Raw genomic sequence first — 18,856 nt, 5'->3', positions numbered from 1 at the left:
ATTTCCTTCCCTAAACAGAGCTTGCGCTCCGTCTCTAATGACCTCGTTGTCGACGGGACGTTAAACACTAACAACCACCACCTACTCCGAACTTTTCTTTTCTTTCCTTTACTGCTTGGTCAATATACAGATTAAATAGCATCGGGGAGAGGCTACAGCCCTGTCTCACTCCCTTCCCAACCACTGCTTCCCTTTCGTGCCTCTCGACTCTTAGAACTGCCATCTGCTTTCTGTACAAATCGTAAATAGCCTTTCGCTCCCTGTATTTTACTCCTGCAGGAGAGAAAAATTCTGAGGAAGATATATGGACCAGTGCTTCGGGCAGGAATTTGGATGAAGAGGCCAATTGGCTCTGAGCACTATGGGACTTAACATCTGAGGTCATCAGTCCTCTACACTTAGGACTACTTAAACCTAACTAATCTAAGGACATCACACACATCCATGCCCGATGCAGGATTCGAACCTACGACTGTAGCAGCAGCAGCGCGGTTCCGGACTGAAGCATCTAGAACCGCCTCGTCACAGCGGCCGGCCGAAGAGGCGAACTAGGGAGGTTTACAAAGACATGGAAACAATAACAGACACCATTAGAAAGAGAAGGGTGATATTTTATGCACATATCAGCAGGATGAATAAAAGGAGGCTCACAAGGCAAATCTTTGAAATAGCTAAAAAAAAAGAAGAAGACAAAGTGTATCCCTAAAAGGAAGAGGACATCAAAGAACTGGGGATCACAAAAGACAACATAAACAATAGAGAACAGTTTAGAAACATCATACAGAAACACACACGGAGAACAGAACGGGAAAAAGTTTGTCAGAAGAACGCCAGAGAGAACACAGTGAAAGTATGAAGAGAATTTGGGAAGAAAGAAGAAGATATAATGACTGGTCAAGTTCAATCGCTGTCTTAAAAGGGAACAATCGAAAATAATAATAATAATACTGTTGTACTTATATTTCTTAAATATCACGAATAACTCTAAGACAAATGATATGAACTAATTATGTATTTGGTTGTTTTGGTATTCGGGTTCCTTACGCCAATCTATGAAAACGGAACTCTTATATAGGACCACTTTGTGTGTGTGTGTGTGTGTGTGTGTGTGTGTGTGTGTGTGTGTGTGTGTGTGTGTGTGTCAGACTGTTAAGACCCCTTTTTGTCAGGAACAGGCAGACGTATCAATGTCGCATACTGAGGTCTATAACCCTTGGTGATGTAATAAATATGAGCTTTTAAGTCAGTTCTGTCTCAAGTTACGACCGTTTGTGATACTCACATAGTCACTCATCAAAATCAATAGGGTACTTCCGGTTGACCTAGAATTATGAAATTTGGAAAGAAACGAGGTTTAACAGTACAAGTAAAAGGGGGAAAAAATCAGAAAACTGTCACTTTCCAGCTATATCAAACGGGAAAAAAACTGCGCTACGAACTCTACTTATAATGGAACTTTTCTCTTCTCAAATACCCTAAGTTTATTCTGAACTGCTTGCTTGCTTGCATCAAATTTGGAAGTCTCTTTCTAGAAGCGCTGTATCTATATCACATCTTTGACGCTCATGTACCTGATAGCTATTGCGCATTTTTCATTTAATAGGAAGGAGGTAAAATATGTGGTGAGTCTCACTAAGATGTGTTGCTGCCTGAGGAGCGACCGCAACTGGTCACACAGGGAAGATAGACGCGCTCGAGGGGGGGGGGGGGGGGGTGAATTAAACGCTGTAGTTCCGGATTGCTTTCAGGCGTTCGCGGTACGAGCGAATGAAGGCGACGTTGGCTGGTGTCACAGGGCCAGATGAGCCAATCATCCAGACTGTCGACCCTACGCCTATCGAAAAGGCTGCTCCCCTTCTTCAGGAACCACACGTTTGTCTGGCCTCCCCACAGATTCACACCCATCTGCTGTGGTTGCGTCTACGGTACGACTATCTGCGTCAGCAAGGTCCAAAGTTTCTCACGTTCATGACTCTCAACTGAGGAATAACAATACTGATCTTTTACACAGACATTTTTACTAAAGCCAAGGGATGTAAAGTGAAACTGGATTTATTAATTTAATGTAATAGCTGCGTAACTGAAACTTCATTTAATAATTTAAGTTTTCCCTCTGTGTTGATTTAAGATATAGTTCTGCATACGTACATGAGGTAAAGATATGCACTCACAACTTTTTCCGTTTTTAATTAAATATCAAGACTTCCGTTGTAAACCTTCTACATCTCAACATCAACTGTAAGTGGCACGTCGTTTTATCTGTGCCTCCGACATCCAGTTGTCACCTGGAGGTGACCAAACAAGTCAAAAGCCGGGTGGAGCCCATATAAAAGTATATTTTCACATTGCACGACGTTTGCTATTAACACAGTATTTGTTCTGCCTTCTAGAACTCGACTAGACGCTCACTTGAGCAAATACATCTCTGCTGCCATGTCTTTTTCATTTGTCACATACAAAAGACGAGCAATGAAAAATTAAAGAACAGTAATCTCTCTCTCATCTGGAAGCAGTCTTATCGGAAGGACTCAAACACATGTATGACTTTGCTCAAAACAAACCTAATTTTATACCGTAAGTGCGATGCCTACTTTTTTAGAATCCTAAAATCTTACCGACATACTTTCAAAGACAGCCACTGAAAACTGAGTAAGAGCAGTCCAGAATCTCATCTAATTAAGAATCAGTTACTGTCACACAAATGACGAATTCGATCAAAGTAAACTAGAGTCAGGCCAGTGAGTCGTGGACCTGACGACTACTCGGTCGACACACAGAGGTAAACACGTCACGTTCTACCCGTAGTGCAGCCGGCCTGTGCCCGGTGTAAACACAGAGACAGCAGGAAGTGTCGGACTGCCGGAGCCACACACGGCCGGGGTCCTCGGTGGTCTAGCGGTTACAGTCTGGAACGTTCCAGCGCCTCGGCTGGGGCTATTCGCCCCAGCCGGGCCGGGGTTCAATCCCCGGCCGGCGCTGGAATTTTCAGACTCCCTGGCCCTAGCCTCCACCTCTCCCCTGGCATGTGGAGCATGCCGGGAACCCCCGTGGGGTCCGTGCTTCGGATCCCACGTGGACCACGCCACCAAACTGCAAAACACAGCCCGATTATGCTGCTGCTAACAGCGATCATTTTTATACGTTTTATTTTTCATTTTGTTTACTTTACCTCTTCAACTGAAGATTTAAATTTATAAAACTACGAGGACGCAAAATGTATATTTTTCCCTTGAAATGACTCACATTCAAAACCAATCGCACTATATAATACCTCTAGGATTACAACAATGTAAAGAAATTACAGTAAAAATGAAAATGGCTTATTCGAATGGTCTTTAGTGTGAAGGTTGCCAATGTAACATATAATATATATTTCCACAGTCAATTTTCAATATATCGAATTGTATTTCTTTCATCGATTTTACCAACACGTATTTCATAAACTGTACTGCATAGATTTTCGAAACCGAATAAGCAACTTTTTCTTAAGTTATCTGTGTGGCAAAACAAAATGAGTGATATAATATAGGACAACGATGAGAACAAGCTCTCTTGATAACTAAGTAGCCTTTTCTAGTGGTTTTTCATGTGTTCTCTCGTTTCACCCTTTTTTTAACTATTACAATTCAGTATTTATAATACATGAATTTCTCGGCGATTTCAGCAACTGAGTCATATACTTCGCATAGCTACTGTTTCGTAGACAGTGGCTGCGCTGGTTAGTGAATATCGTAACTAATATGACAAGTTCTTTGGCTCTTGTCTCGTGCATACGGAAAAAAAAAATTATATAACCACGTCCACACGTCAAATTGCGCTTAATGAAACATTCTGCCGCAGTCTTAACCAAGTATGGAAAATATTTCAAGTATCCACGCGAGACGTTTGCTGAACTACGATAAGCGAAGTTGAAGAAAATGACAAGTCCATTAAGGTTACACTACTGATGTTCCATGCGAAAAAGTTATTTACTTTTAAAAAAACCTTGATCCAAAATGCAGTGCAGTTATTTTGATACTGATTAATGTAAAAAAAGCCCGTCGCCCTAGAGCGCAGATTAAAATCACCAGTATACTTGGACTGAATAAGAAATAATCCTCTGCTATTAAATACAGTATCACACTTCAATTTTAAATGGTTGAAACCGAGTATGAAATTGTGTTTATTAATATTAAAGCGGAAATAATTTTTAACGTAACGCCTCGTAGAGATAAAATTTGCATTACGTCTTGTGAGCACAGAGTTATTTTGTAACATGCGAAATACGCAAACACGTAGTAACTGATAAGCAGTGAAACAAGGCTGCATATATCCTAACGTCAAGTAGCTGAATTTTCGCAGCCCTATTGCTGTTCACCACTCCGCTGGTAGAGGTCTCTACTGGTCAGCTATTTGCAGTAGAGGCGTTCGCTGCCAGAGGCCGCTAGTTCTGCAGCGGAGGACTCCGCTGCTTGAGTTTGCTGGTTTACTCGTCAATGTCCGAGCGGGTGGCATGACCACAAAACCATCAGACGAAACGAGAAACGTAATAATCCCAATACTAAAGGAGGCAGGTGCCAAGTGGTTTGAATATTAATAAATCGTCAGTTTAGTAAATCATTGTCGCAAAGTCCTGACACCAATTGTCTATAGAAGAATGGAAACTACTGGTAACAGCCGACGTGGGGGAAGATCAGTTTGGGAAGAGAACGTAAGGCGTTGCAACCAGGACGTGAAAGGAAGGCCATAGTTGAGAAGCAAATCTGACAGAGTAGTAAGCCCACCCCGATGTCAATCTTTTTGTATATAGGACGCGTGGTATACGATATCCACGAGAAGTTTAGAAAACGAATTGAAGATCAGACAGAAAGAATACAAACTGTTTCTAAAATGAATTTTCAATCCGCAACGGAGTGTATACCGATTTGAAACTTGCAGGCAGAAAAAAATAAGTTCATCGCGAGCCATAGGTAGAGTTTTTGCACGCGGAAGTTCGAATCCTTGTCTGGCACACAGTTTCAATCTAGCAGGAACTTTCACATCAGCGCACACTCCGCTGCAGAGCGAAAATTCAGTCTGGACAGAATCCTCTAGGCTGTGGCTAAGTACGCGGGAGGACTTGGATGAAATTTGGAAGGTGGATGGCGGAAGTAAACCTGTAAGGGTGAGTCGTGATTCGTGCCTGGATAGGTCAATCGGTAGAGCACTCGCTGAGGTTCGGCATTCAAATACAAGCGCTGAAAAAGGCTCTTATTGGGGCACAAAAAATGGGAATACGTTCTTCTTTGAAAGACTCAGAGAGAAATGGGGAATCAGCTCCCTCAATGCTCATTCTGCATTTCTCACCAAAAATTTTTTCACGCGAACATAATCGTGTTTTTTGTGTTGAACGACAGCAGGAGAGAGACAACGACAGTGGGAGAGGAAGAGAGAGGAGACAATGATGGTGGGAGAGAGAAAGTGGGTTGAAAGAGAGAAAGATAGAGATGTATGGAGACAATAGCAATGGGAGTCAATGAAAGGGGAGATTAACTCCACAAAGTGTGCGGTACTGTAATTGTGCCAAGGCAGAGCGCGTTTATATGGGCTACATTACGACAGAATACTATTACAGCTGTCTATGTTCTACATTTGGATCATACATGACAAAAATATATGTTTGATGAAGGCATCTACACAGTTTTTCTCCTCTGAAGAAGATTGTAATAATCGAAACCAGTAGTGGAGAAAAGATACAATTCCACATCTGACAGAACCAACATCCTACTGACATGTAGGCTCATACTATCGAGTTCATTGTAGGGTAGACTCGATATTGTAATCACGTAACTAGCACCACATACCATCCCAATTCGTGACGTTTGTTATATGTTATGCTCCCATTGTGGGTGCTTCACTTTTCGTCTGGATATATGCAGGTTGCCCTTACCAAGAATCGTCAGGGTCGTTTCCTCTAGTATTTCGGCACATAGTTGCAGCTTTGTTTTTCTTACGTGAAGCTGGAGGGGTCGCTGATATCTGTTCGTCACGTCTTTCGTACTAAGTCTAGTGCCGACTCGGAAACGTTGGCTTGTTTTCCGTTATGAGCAGAATTATTCTTTCAGCGGAATTCCCATCCGAGAGAGTGGTCCTTGACAGTCTAGCGCGATATTCCTTTAGTCGATACGTACTAACAGCGACAGGTAAAACACGGAGGAAAGCGCTGCTCTCTCGCTGCTGGTGTACTGCTTGTCCTCCGTGTTCTACCTGTCGCTGTTAGTACGTAGCGACTAAACGAATATCGCGCTAGAGTAGCAGGGACCACTCTGCCTAATGGGAATTCCGCTATAAGTATCATTCAGTTCATAACGGAAAACAAACCGCCGCTGTCCTTCAGTACTGTGCGTTGCATGATAGACGTTAGAAACAGCATTCGTTCGGGCTGAGTTAGTTACACCGCCCGCACCTTCGTTCTTAGGTCAAAGTTTTATGTTTCCACATTTGCCAACTTATGTGCTGCAAGTATGTGCGAAAGCATGCGGAAGAGTTAAATCTGTAACCCCAAACCAATGGAGGCACGTAATGTGAACACATTGCTTTTTACTCATATGGCATCTGTTTTCAGGTAACTACCTTTGTATTGATTTACAATGACAATTGTTTTGTGGTGGTAATTTGGAGCTAAACACTGAATAATGACTTAAATGGACAATAATAAAAATAGGACAAAAGGAGAAAAGGCCGCATTCCCTTAACAAATTTACGGGTGAGGTAACCACAATGAAGATGTTCCTACGGAGTTGGAAGTGCAAAATAAGTAGTAGTGTAATTTCTTTCTAGAACAAGCGATGAAACAGAGCACCAATATCAGGTTAAGTGCATCCACAGAAGTTGTGGATCTGGGAATCTGAAAATCTGTGTTTGTTAGGTCTCGTTTATTGTTCGTAAATCTCTACAGATAAAAATACATGTCCCGACTGATTAACTGAGTGGCTGACTAACTGACTGACTGACTCATTACCGTTCAGCCTAAACCGCTAACTTGAAACTTATAGTGGGTGTTGATCTTATACTGTAGGCATCGATTAAGTCGGGGTTGTTCGAAATTCTACCCCTACGGGGATGAAATGCTATTTCGCTATTTGGAAGTATGTTGTTATTGAAACAATTTAGAAGGCAGCTAGTTACTTAGGTAGTTACGTGTTCCATTGATAAATCTCACGGTAACCGTTACGATGTGGAACATGTCAAGTGCATAAGAAATGCACATATGACTAGGTTTTTTTTTTAAAAAAAAGCTTAAATTTTTTATTACTTACCCCATTCCCTTAAATGGGACGAAATGTAAATATTATACTTATAGACTTATTTGTATTCAAGAATTCATCTATCATATAGAAGGAGTTGGCAGGGCAATATGATTTCAATTTATCTTTGAAACTATTACTGCTGTCTGTCAAACATTCTATTTCGGTTGGTTATTTATGGAAAAGTTTTACAACAGCGAATTTTACCCCTTTGTATGCCAAAGATAGATTAGGTAGAGGATAGCTTAAGTCTTTGTTTCTTCTTGCATTATAATCATGAATGTCACTGTTGTTTTTAAACTGGTCCATGTTGTTGAGAAAAAAATTCATTAGTGACTAAGTGTACTGTGAGGCTGTTTTAAGAATTCCTAGCCTTTGACACAGATGCCTACAGGACGTGCGACTATGAGCCCCACACATTATTCTAACCACTTTCTTTTGAGCAGTGAATACTTTTTGTCTAAGTGTTGCGTCACCCCACAATATTATTCGTATGACATCAGAGAGTGAAAGTATGCAAAGTATGTTACCTTACTAATCTCTGTATCCTCAAAACTGGGAATTACTGGCAATTATTTTGATTGCAAAACTACGAAAAACATGAAAATTGGTGTTTTGTTTCCCAGTTAGGAATAAAAATACGTGTTCCAGAATTTTCGGAAATTCGACCACAAAGAGGGTATGCTAGTTCCTGAAAACTTGATTTAATAAATAAGTATCAAAGAAATACTAAAGCATTTTTACATGCTACACGCATGAAAATTGGCATTTGACTTCTCGGTTAGAAATTAGAAAAAAAAAGTGTTTCTGGAAATTCAGCCCCTAAGAGTGCGAAATAGGGGATGAAAATTTTTAAGAATATATTTCGTTATATTAGAACATTTTTTAAAGCTAAACGTGTGAAAATTGGTATCTTACCTGTTGATTAGAAATAAATCTTCTAGGGAATAAAATTTTCTGTGGAAATATCGCCACAAGATCTCAAAAGACGAGGTTAACGAAAACCTCCTACTCTAGGTACCACAACAGCTTTTTGGTGAGAAGTACATTCGAGAAACACTATGCTTCTATGACCTTAATTAGCGTGAAAAGTTTAGACGGTGTCGCACTTTGTGAATAACACAAAAATTCCATTGGAAAAGTAATGTAGACCATACAGTCTACGCGAGGAAAGCAACGGGCGCTGAGCTAGTAAGCATTTATATACATCTCTACAGTGAGAGAGGTACACCCCTAGCTATTCTGCATAGTCCAAATGGAAAGTTTTCCACAATGACGTCGAATTACAGGGCAACGGCTTTACCGCAGTGGCTACACCGGTTCCCGTCACATCACCGAAGTTAAGCGCAGTCGGGCGTGGCCGGCACTGGGATGGGTGACCAGCCGGGCGTGTGCTGACCGCACGCCCCTCCTATCCGCATCCTCAACTGAGGATGACACGGCGGTCGGAGGGTCCCGGTGGGCAACTTGTGACCTAAAAACGGAGTACATGTCAAACACCTTTAAGCCGTCTAGTTTCCAAACGTATTTTATTTGGCTACCACTTTCGGCGACTTATGACGCTATCTTCAGGCAAGTGACCGACGTGTAGAAGAATTCCACCTCGGTTCTGTTGGAAACAGTGGTCAGCAGTACTGGTGCTAGTAGCTTTCTGCCTGCTGTACAGATCACCTCGACCTGAAGTTATCCCTGAGGAAGCAGAAATGTACTACTACTAGAATAGCTGGCTCCTGTTTCGATCAGAAGCGAGGTGGAATCTTCTTACACGTCGGTCAGGCGCCAGAAGCTGGGGTGGTAAATAGCCGAAACTGGTAGCCAAATAAAATAAGTTTGGGAAATAGACGCCTGAAGGGTGTTTAATTTGACATCCTGTGTCGAACTACCTAGTGCCGCTACCAGCTCTGAAAAGATGGACATACAGTTTGCGAGGTGCCGGGGTGTAGAAGAGTTTGTACCTCTTTAATTCAGACGAATTTTGCATGAGAACTGGACATGCACTCGAACCCCTCCTTACATACCACCTAATTGATTATGTGCGCCACGATAACGGAAGAAAATGATGGTGGACCCTGCTAGTTGGTAAAACAAAGAGTGCACACTCACAATAATTTAATAAAAATCTACTCAGAAAAAAGAGAACTTTATCATAATAAACAACATGAAATGGGAGTCTGCATGTATCTACGAAATGATATGGGGATTAAATATTACAATTAGATTTATTATACATCACAACATAAATGTACATGATTATCGACACAGACAGTGGGTTAGAGGATAGGGTAATATTGTGAGAATAAGAGTTGGCTCGAGAACAATGGGCTCCTACTCTCTGTGATGCAAACGATTGACAGTAATGACTGGAGGCCCTAATGAGTCAAATATTAATCTCCTGACTATATAACAGTATCACAATTAGTAGTGAGATCTTAAATGGGATCACATGGAGAAACAAGCAAGGTGGACTTGTAGCAAAGCGAACGCGCGTGTTGCTAAGGGATTCAGAATAAAATTGGTAAGGTCCTACAATGCCGGGAGCCGCAAAATACTGTACCAGTACTGAAATCTGCAGCACGTCGTCGGTAGGCAGCGTCCTGATGATGTAGGTGCCGAATTCAGCTGTACAGCAACTCTGTGTCAACCCCTGGCCTCGAAGGCTGTCCGAGAATTCTAAGTTCTTCCGAAAAAGAGCGACCAAGTCGGGCCGGCTCACATCTATTACTTTCTCCTCTTTGGGGAAGTGTGCGGGGGAGTTTGAAACCTTGCGGCTTTTACTCCCCTGTGTACCTGTGTGTGTGATTATGTCTGTACTTTTGTCTGGTAGTTGCCTGAGCTTTGGCGAGATAATTGTGGTTATTTGGGTAGGAGCAGGATTTGGGAAAGGATATTCGGATTTACTCTTCGACTTAGTCGTCGAAGATCGTCATGGGGCGATTATGTTTATCGCGGGACATGTCCTACCGACCTAGGGAGTGGATGAGGGCGTTTCCCGACCTGGGAGAACCTTCATAGAAGGCCCTTGCCAGGTCTTGAAAACGCTCTTTCAGGAGTGGGATTTGAGCAGCGGCATGCAAATAGTCAATGGGGAATCCGAGAGGTAGACGCAGTGCCCTCCTGAGGGCGCGGTTCTGCAGCCTCTGGAGTTTGTCCAGGTGCTGCTTCGCCGCGTATGCCCAGACAGGACACGCGTATTCCATGACTGGCCGGATCAGGGCCTGGTATACGTTCACTCCTACTGAGTAGGGAAGGGAGCTGGAGGAGTTGAGGATTTGGCGACCAAGTCGCAAGACCATCCGACTCTGAGGAAGATCAGACCCCGAAATTCCCTGCCCGCCCAACGCAAGAGCGAACCCAATATTGCTCTACCCCCTACTCTCCTCGAAATCTGCGAATCAGCATTCAGTTCTGAATCCAAAATTCCCCCCCCCCCCCAGTCTCAGAACATCATTCGCGCCAATAGCGACAGTTCCCTCCAATTTCTAGCAGGGCTTTATGACGGCAACTAGCCTCAGTTTGAGTTGACCAATCACGCCTCTGCTATTCAGCTGAGGGCGCTGAACCTGCCGTTCGACCGGTTACGAAAACAGCCTGCCTAGACCACCGGCCATCCAGTGAGAGACAGACGCACCCGGCAGGGCACAGTATTCTCAGAATCATGAGGACAATGCAGTCAGTCGGCGCCAGGAATCTTCTATCTTCTTTCCGGACGCGCCGGAACGGTAAACACGTAAACTGCGCCGACAGTCACACGTCTCACAGGTCGTTTGGCCCTGCATACAATGGGGAAACTCGACCGACGTCAGTCGTTCTGCCAGGCGCTTAAGCCTATTGTACGAACCCCTCAGAATTCAGGTAAGTGCAGCTTGCAACCGGAAACGCAGTGTGGCGCGTCCTACGATGCTCGCCTTGCGCAGGCTACCCACGTAAGTAAAACATGTATATGAAATAAGTGGAAAGTATTTTTTGAGCTCCCTGTGCAAATACTCTCATTAAAATAACCTCATTCGGCCTGTTACTACCGTGCAATGAGATACAACGTTAATAAAATTGATAAAAATGAGAGAAGACATGCAAAAGAGACATGGGACCTCTCGAGTTTTCGACAGGTGTTGGATGCGGAACGGCTACGGCACAGAGTACCGCCTGGGCGCTCGTCGACCGCGCAGCGCAGCGCAGCGCGCTGTGTACTCACCTCGGGTAGAGCCTGGGGTGTCCGATCATGACGTATCGGTTGATGGTGATGGCCAGCACGGTGAAGAGCGAGACGGCCATGAGGGCGTAGCGGAAGAGCGGGAAGAGCCGGCACAGCAGGTCGCCGTGGGTCCAGGCGCGCTGCGCGAACAGGGACGCGGCGAGCGGCAGGTTGAAGCAGCAGAACGACAGGTCCGACACAGACAGGTTGATGATGAACACCGCCGTCGCGTTGCGCACCTGCCGACACGCGCGGAAAACAGAGTCAGGTCGAGGCAACACAGAAAGGTAAACGTTAAACTGTGTCTAGAAGGTAACTCTAAACTGGGTTGAAAATCCTCAGTTGATGATGTGGAGCTGGGTGTTGCCTTCAGTTCTTTCCGTGCTAATATGTGGAACAAAACAGTGTGCTCAGTGATCGACAGCGCGAGGAGGACGCAAAAAGCAGACTGGCCCTACCACGAAGGCCGTCCCTGCTGTAACGGGACATCCTCCTCCAGCGTTACTGCTCCTCAGCAGTAGTTGTCGATACCAGTATTATCTTTCGACTTTTCGACAGGTCAGTATTGTCTCAGTTGCTCAGCTACCCTGAAAACTTTCGTATAATTTTACACACAGTATGTTAACATTTCAAGCTAACATTTATGAAAAGAAATTGCTTTCTATAACACTTTAGTCTGTTATTATCGATAAGTATTAGCTCTGAATGTACAGTTAAAAGTATTTTTTAGAAACTTTTCAAATAACGAAGTATTGGCACACTTAAAATTTATATTATTAATTACGCAGTCCTATACTATTTACTGTGTTTATTTCTGGACTCTTTTAGTATATAATAACCGAAATTAATACTGTAACAAACTAGTACAAATTTCAGAAAGAGATTTTTCACTCTGCAGCGGAGTGTGCCCTGATATGAAACTTCCTGGCAGATTAAAACTGTGTGCCGCACCGAGTCTCGAGCTCGGGACCTTTGCTTTAGGGGGCAAGTGCTCTACCAACTCAGCTACCCAAGCACGACTCACGCCCCGTCCTCGCAGGGTTACTTCCGCCAGTTTGAGTCTCGGTCCAGCACACAGTTTTAAACTGCTAGGACGTTTTAGTACAAATTCATTTTGTTAAGAAAAATTGTAAACCCTTTGGAATATTGTATAGCCGCAGATTGTGCGCGTCGTAAGATTGCGTCTGACGTGATCGGAGGTATTTTTGTGCGAACAATGTAGTTTCGGCTTTGTTAATGTGAAAAATCAAAATACTGCATGATGTATCAAAATGTCACAAAATATATTTATGTAGAAAATGCTGTAACAACAGTCTTCAAATTTATTTAGTTCAAACTAACCGTCAGGACCTGATGTGAGAATGTCAGTTTCAAGAATCAGACCCCTAGACAAGAAGAACTAGAGTCATCTCAATATGACAAGCTAAGCAAACTCGAAGGTTTATTCTAATCTTCGCTCCTCTCAAATGTTCATAAAAAACTTTGCTTATTAATTATTTGGTCTGGACATTGTTTAATGTGGACAATAGACGTAAGAAGGAAGGAAGGGCTCCATACTGCATTCTACTTCTTACCACGAAAACACAGAAAGGCAAACCTGGAACGGTGTCTGGAAAACAACTCTACACTGAACTGACAATGCTAAATTGATGATGCGGAGTTGGACGTTGCGTGATGGACTGACATCATGCACCGTATCTACAGTCACTGTAGAAGGGCAAAGATGGTTGTGGCATTCATTCACTACCCTACTGCTGCACTTCATCTGACACTGCCTCTACGAAAATATAGTGTTTCAGATGATGTAAAATTTTGTACAAATATCAATATAGTTTTTCTGTATAGAAAGGGCCACATGACAGCCGGGAAACTGTAACATACACGAACTGGACAAAAATATGGACACACCAGAGACAACACATTGCCATGCCTAATACGGTGCAGGAAACGCGTTGGGATTCGAAACAGCCTTCGGCCAGTCCAGAATGGATGAATACGGCCATGGGTGGTTTTTAAAGTAATCTTATAGCAACCTTCCGTAAAATAGTGGCAAGTTAAGGTAGGGTGGACAGCGAACACGCACCCTGCTCTCCGAAGCAGATGACAAAGCCTCAGTGATGTGCGGGTCTGGCGGCCAAGGAAGGCGCGGCAACTCCTCCCCGTCCTCACAAAACCAATCCTCGACGACGCTACCTGTGTGAACAGGGGCCTGTCGTCTTGAAACACAGCAGCGCCAGTGGGCAACAAACACGGTACCATGCGATGGGCCTGATCAGCTGAAATGGTCTCATAAGCCCTGGCAGCAACGCGATCGTTCAGAGTACTCACGGAGCCCACGGACTACCACTATATGTCTGCCCAAACCCCCGCCATGTTTCACTCTTGGGAAGTAAACTCGGCCGGAAGTTGGAAACTAGACTCATCCGACCAAATGACGTTCTTCCATTGCTCCATAGTCCAGGTTTTATGGCTTCGGCGGTACGTTTTCCTGCTGTGGTAAAAATCTTCGCTCGGTGACTCTTGAAACGCCAAACTTGGGCTACCTCAGTTAGGAAAACACCGACAATCACCAACAACTCGCCCACGTTCAAATTCACTTAGCTTCGACACGATGCACCCACGACCACACAGAACACTGTTCTGACCACGTGTAACGTGTTGAGAAGACTGGGCAGGCGCCATTCGACGTGAAACACAACTGTGGAACATGCAGGCTTGGTTAGCTTCTGTATTTCAAGCATCGATTCCTCTCCGAGTTTCCATATTTGTCTCCAACCCTCATATCATCATTTTATTCAACAAATATTTTATTATCACCACTATCATCTGGTGGTACGTAATTTAGTTGCAGTGAGACGCGACACAGTAAAGGATTAATGGAATACATTGATCGTAAACCTACTGAAAAGTTATGCTCCTGTATTTCCTAAAGATTGAAAGTTGAAGTACAACAAAAGATTTATGGTAGATCACATTTCTTGTACTTTTTCTTTGTGTCATATCTCATTTGTGTGCGTCAGGTGCCTAACCCTGTAATAACACAACAGGCGACGTACAAGAAATGTTGGTGCTTTACTTCATCTACATAGGACGGAACTGATGTCGAGTGCAAAGTTGATACTACTTGCGTAAGCAAAACATTAGTCGTTATGTTATAAAGCCTTATGTTGCGATTAACTTGGTCACTACCCAGAAAATGATTGTGGTTCATAGCAGTGTCTTCCTTTACAAATTACAAACTGGGTCACTGATAGACATGCTCGGGAAAGCTAAGGCGATCTGCTACCAGTCACGGAGTTGTCACAGTCATTCCGTTCTTGCGAGTATTGGAATAACTCCGCCATTTTTAACAGGTTCACGTCGCTCGCTTACATCCTGCAGTGTAGGTCAGTGACTGACTGACGGATTGATTAGTGCAGGGAGCCAGAACAATAGTCGTCTTAGCCTACAAATTACTGCCCGCACGGAAACTGAGTGTGTTGTGCGGTCCCTCTCCCTGTCATTCTTGTAAAGCCAGCCGGTACCCTTAGAAAGCTACAGGGGACCCCTTATTAGTTCTTTATTAAAAACCATTTCTCCAGGAATTAAGGACCCGAATATACTGTGTCGTTTGATCTCCAACACTTTGCACTGTCAGATTAAATGAGACGCGGTTTCATCTCTCTCGCCAAACACTCTACACTTAGGGGCTTCTTTCACTGTCACTATCGTGTCTAGATGTCTCAAAGTTCGCATGACCAGTCATTAGTCATAACGTGAGTTTAATCTGCCTCCTGTTCGAGCCCAGGATTTCAGAAGCTCTCTTGAAACAAGACTTTGGCGTCAGTAGCTTGCGATGTTTTTTTTTTTTTTTTTTAACATAGTCCAATATTATACGTGCGGATTCCTGAGCCAGCCACGTAGTTGTGATTTAGCCATCGCCTGAATGATGGCTGGGCAGGTACCGGTCCAATAAATGAAGTATTCGCGCCTGTTCTGGCCAGCTTATCAACTTGTTCATTGCTCTTAATTCCTGAGTGACCACCACCTAGGCAAATTATCCTCCTCGCACACTTTCATAGCAGAGACTTCCGCTGGAATACCGTGGTCAGGTTCACTATAGAGACTGCTCTTTTTTATTAGTTTTTTATGTAGGGTAGTGTGAGAGCATCTGAGGTTTGGTTTGTTGTATTGAACTACCTATCTTGGCGGACGGCACCTGCTGGGCGGCAGCCCGCCGCACAACACGGTGTCACCGACGGCCTACCTCCCAGGCGCGTCCACTCTGCACTCCCTCCCACTTCAGAAGCCAATCAAACGTCTGATGACATCTTGCCCGGTGAACCAATTAGCGAGCAGCTCGTCTTCGCGGCCGACGGAGCGATACACTGCGCGTAATGTTAGAGCCGACCCCGACGGGCCTGTGGGGCAGTCTGCAGCGAACATACAGCGGGACTTCCAGTGTCGCCGTCTTAGACATTCGGGATGTCTTGTGAAAGTGTGTGTCAAATGTTCTTTGTATTACGTATTACAGGGATGAGTGTCCTGATAAATGGTTCTTGACCTGACCTGCTTCCTTGTGTAGCTGTTCCGGACACTACATTGGCGCAGTCATGTTGAGGCGACTTGGCACTGTCAGATAGCTACGCCACAACACTTGGTACAATTTTTTTATCACCAGGCTTCCGAACGGTTTGATGCGGCCTGCCAGGAATTCCTCTATAGTCTCAAACTTTCCATCTCAGAGTAGTATTTGCAACCGACATTCTCAATTACTTGCTGGATGTATTAAAATCTGTCTTCTGCTACAGTTTTTATCTTCTACAGATATCTGTGCTACCATGCAGGTTTATCCACAATGTTTTAACACATCTATCGTTTTGTCCCTTCTTCTTATCGGTGTTTACCATATATTCCTTTTCTCGCCGATTTTGCGGGAACCTTCTCACTCATTACCTTACCAGTCTACCTAATTTTCATCATTCTTCTGTAACATCACACCCCAAATGCTTCGATTCTCTTCTGTTCTGTATTTCCCACAGTCCATGTTTCACTACCATACAATGCTGTGCTCCTAACGATCATTGACAAACATTTCTTCCTCAAATTAAGCTCTATGTTTCATACAAGTACACTTCTCTTGGCCAGGAATGCCCTTTTGTCAGTGTTATCTTCTTCTTATGTCCTCCTTGCTCCGCCCGTCATGGGAAATTTAGCTGCCCAGGTAGCAGAAATCCTACTTCTCATGAATTCCGTCTTTCTTCGATTTACTCTCATTCCATATCCCGTATTCATTAGACTGCTTATTCCATTCAGCAGATTCTATAATTCCTTCTTCAGTTTCACTGCGGATAGCAATGTCATCAGTGAATCTTATCACTGATATCCTTTCACCTTGAAATTTAACCCACTCCTGAGCCTTTCCTTTATTTCCGTCATTGCTTCTTCGATGTGTAGATTAAACAGTATGGGCGAAAGAATACGTTCCTGTCTTACACAAATTTTGGTCCTTCTTTCTTGGTCTTCTGCTCTTATCCTTCCTTCATTGTCCTGGTACACACTGCATATCGCCCATATTGCCCTACAGCTTACCCATATTTTTCTCGGAATTTCGGACATCTTACACCACTTTACCTTGTCGAACTCTTTTTTCAGGTGGACAAATCCTATGGACTTACCTTTATTTTTCTTCAGTGCCGCTTCCGTTATCAGAACTGCTTCTCTGGCACCTTCCTGAATCCAAACTGATCGGCATCTAACAGATGCGCAATTTTCTTATCAATTCTTCTGTAGACTATTCTTGTCAGTAACTTGGACGCATGAACTGTACAGCTGATTGTGCGATGGTTGTCGTACTTGTCACCTCGTGAAATCTTTGAAAATGTGTGATGGTGTTTTTCCGAGAGCCAGAGTGTATATCGCCAGACTCATACATTCTACACACCAACGTCAATAGTCGTTTTGTAGCCACTTCCCCCAGCGGTTTTAGAAATTCTGCTGATATATTATCTATCCCTTGTGTCTTATTTGATCTTAAGTCTTCCAATGCTCTTTTACTGGATTTCCTGTCTCTTCCCTATCTACTCCTTTTTCTTCTTCAACACATCAGACAAATCTTTCCCCTCATACAGGCCTTCAATGTACTCTTTCCACCTATCGACTCTCTCCTTCGCATTTAACAGCGAAATACCCATTGCCCTCTTAAAATTACAACCGTTGCTTTTAATTTCACCGAAGGTTGTTTTCACTTATCTATACGCTGGGTCAGTGCTTCCGACATTAATTTCTCTTCCGGTTTCTTCACATTTTTAATGCAGCCATTTCGTTTTAGCTTCCCTGGTGATCCTGTTTATTTTATTCCTCAGTGTATTTTATTTCTGTATTTCTGAACTTCCCTGAGCATTTTTGTAATTCCTTCTTTCATCGATCAACTAAAATATTTGTTCCGCTAACCGTGGTTTCCTCGCAGTTTACCTTCCTTGCAGCTATGTTTTTCTTTCCAACTTTTGTGACTGCGCTTTTTCCAGATGTCCATTCGTGTTCAGCAGAAATGCCTACTGAGCTACTGACTACTAACCCATAAGCATGAATTCCAGCATGCGGTGTTATCACCTACTATGTGATATCACAGGGAGTGCCATTGTTGTTGTTGTGGTATTCAGTCCTGAGATTGGTTTGATGCAGCTCTCCATGGTACTCTATGCTGTGCAAGCTTCTTCATCTCACAGTACCTACTGCAGCCTACATCCTTCTGAATCTGCTTAGTGTATTCATCTCTTGGTCTTCCTCTACGATTTTTACCCTCCACGATGCCCTCCAATGCTAAATTTGTGATCCCTTGATGCCTCAGAACATGTCCTACCAACCGGTCCTTTCTTCTGGTGCAGTTGTGCCACAAACTCCTCTTCTCCCCAATTCTATTCAATACCTCCTCATTAGTTATGTGATCTACGCATCTAATCTTCAGCATTCTTCTGTAGCACCACATTTCGAAAGCTTCTATTCTCTTCTTGTCTAAACTATTTACCGTCCATGTTTCACTTCCATACATGGCTACACTACATACAAATACTTTCAGAAATGACTTCCTGACATTTAAATCTATACTCGATGTTAACAAATTTCTCTCCTTCAGAAACGATTTCCTTCCCATTGCCAGTCTACATTTTATATCCTCTCTACTTCGACAATCATCAGTTATTTTGCACCCCAAATAGCAAAACTCCTTCACTACTTTAACTGTCTCATTTTCTAATCTAATTCCCTCAGCATCATTCGACTACATTCCATTATCCTCGTTTTGCCTGTGTTGATGTTCATCTTATACCCTCATTTCAAGACACTGTCCATTCCATTCAACTGCTCTTCCAAGTCCTTTGCTGTCTCTGACAAAATTACAAGGTCATCAGCGAACGCCAAA

General features: G+C 43.4%; 1 protein-coding gene across 7 annotated transcripts in view; it reads right to left on the bottom strand.

The window, feature by feature from the left end:
- Positions 1-18,856, bottom strand: part of LOC126292223 (G-protein coupled receptor moody) — a 1,247,805-nt gene that overhangs the window by 91,587 nt on the left and 1,137,362 nt on the right. For all 7 annotated transcript variants that reach the window (XM_049986090.1, XM_049986094.1, XM_049986089.1 and 4 more), the window contains exon 2: positions 11,458-11,696. In XM_049986090.1, coding sequence (XP_049842047.1) covers positions 11,458-11,537 — 80 coding nt within the window. In that variant the 5' untranslated portion in view covers positions 11,538-11,696. The remainder of the gene's footprint in view (positions 1-11,457; positions 11,697-18,856) is intronic.

This window comes from Schistocerca gregaria, chromosome 9 (genome assembly GCF_023897955.1).
Source record: "Schistocerca gregaria isolate iqSchGreg1 chromosome 9, iqSchGreg1.2, whole genome shotgun sequence".
Classification (NCBI taxonomy): Eukaryota; Metazoa; Arthropoda; class Insecta; order Orthoptera; family Acrididae; genus Schistocerca; species Schistocerca gregaria.
Note: the sequence above shows the minus strand (reverse complement) of the source record. Positions and strands in the feature narration are given on the sequence as shown.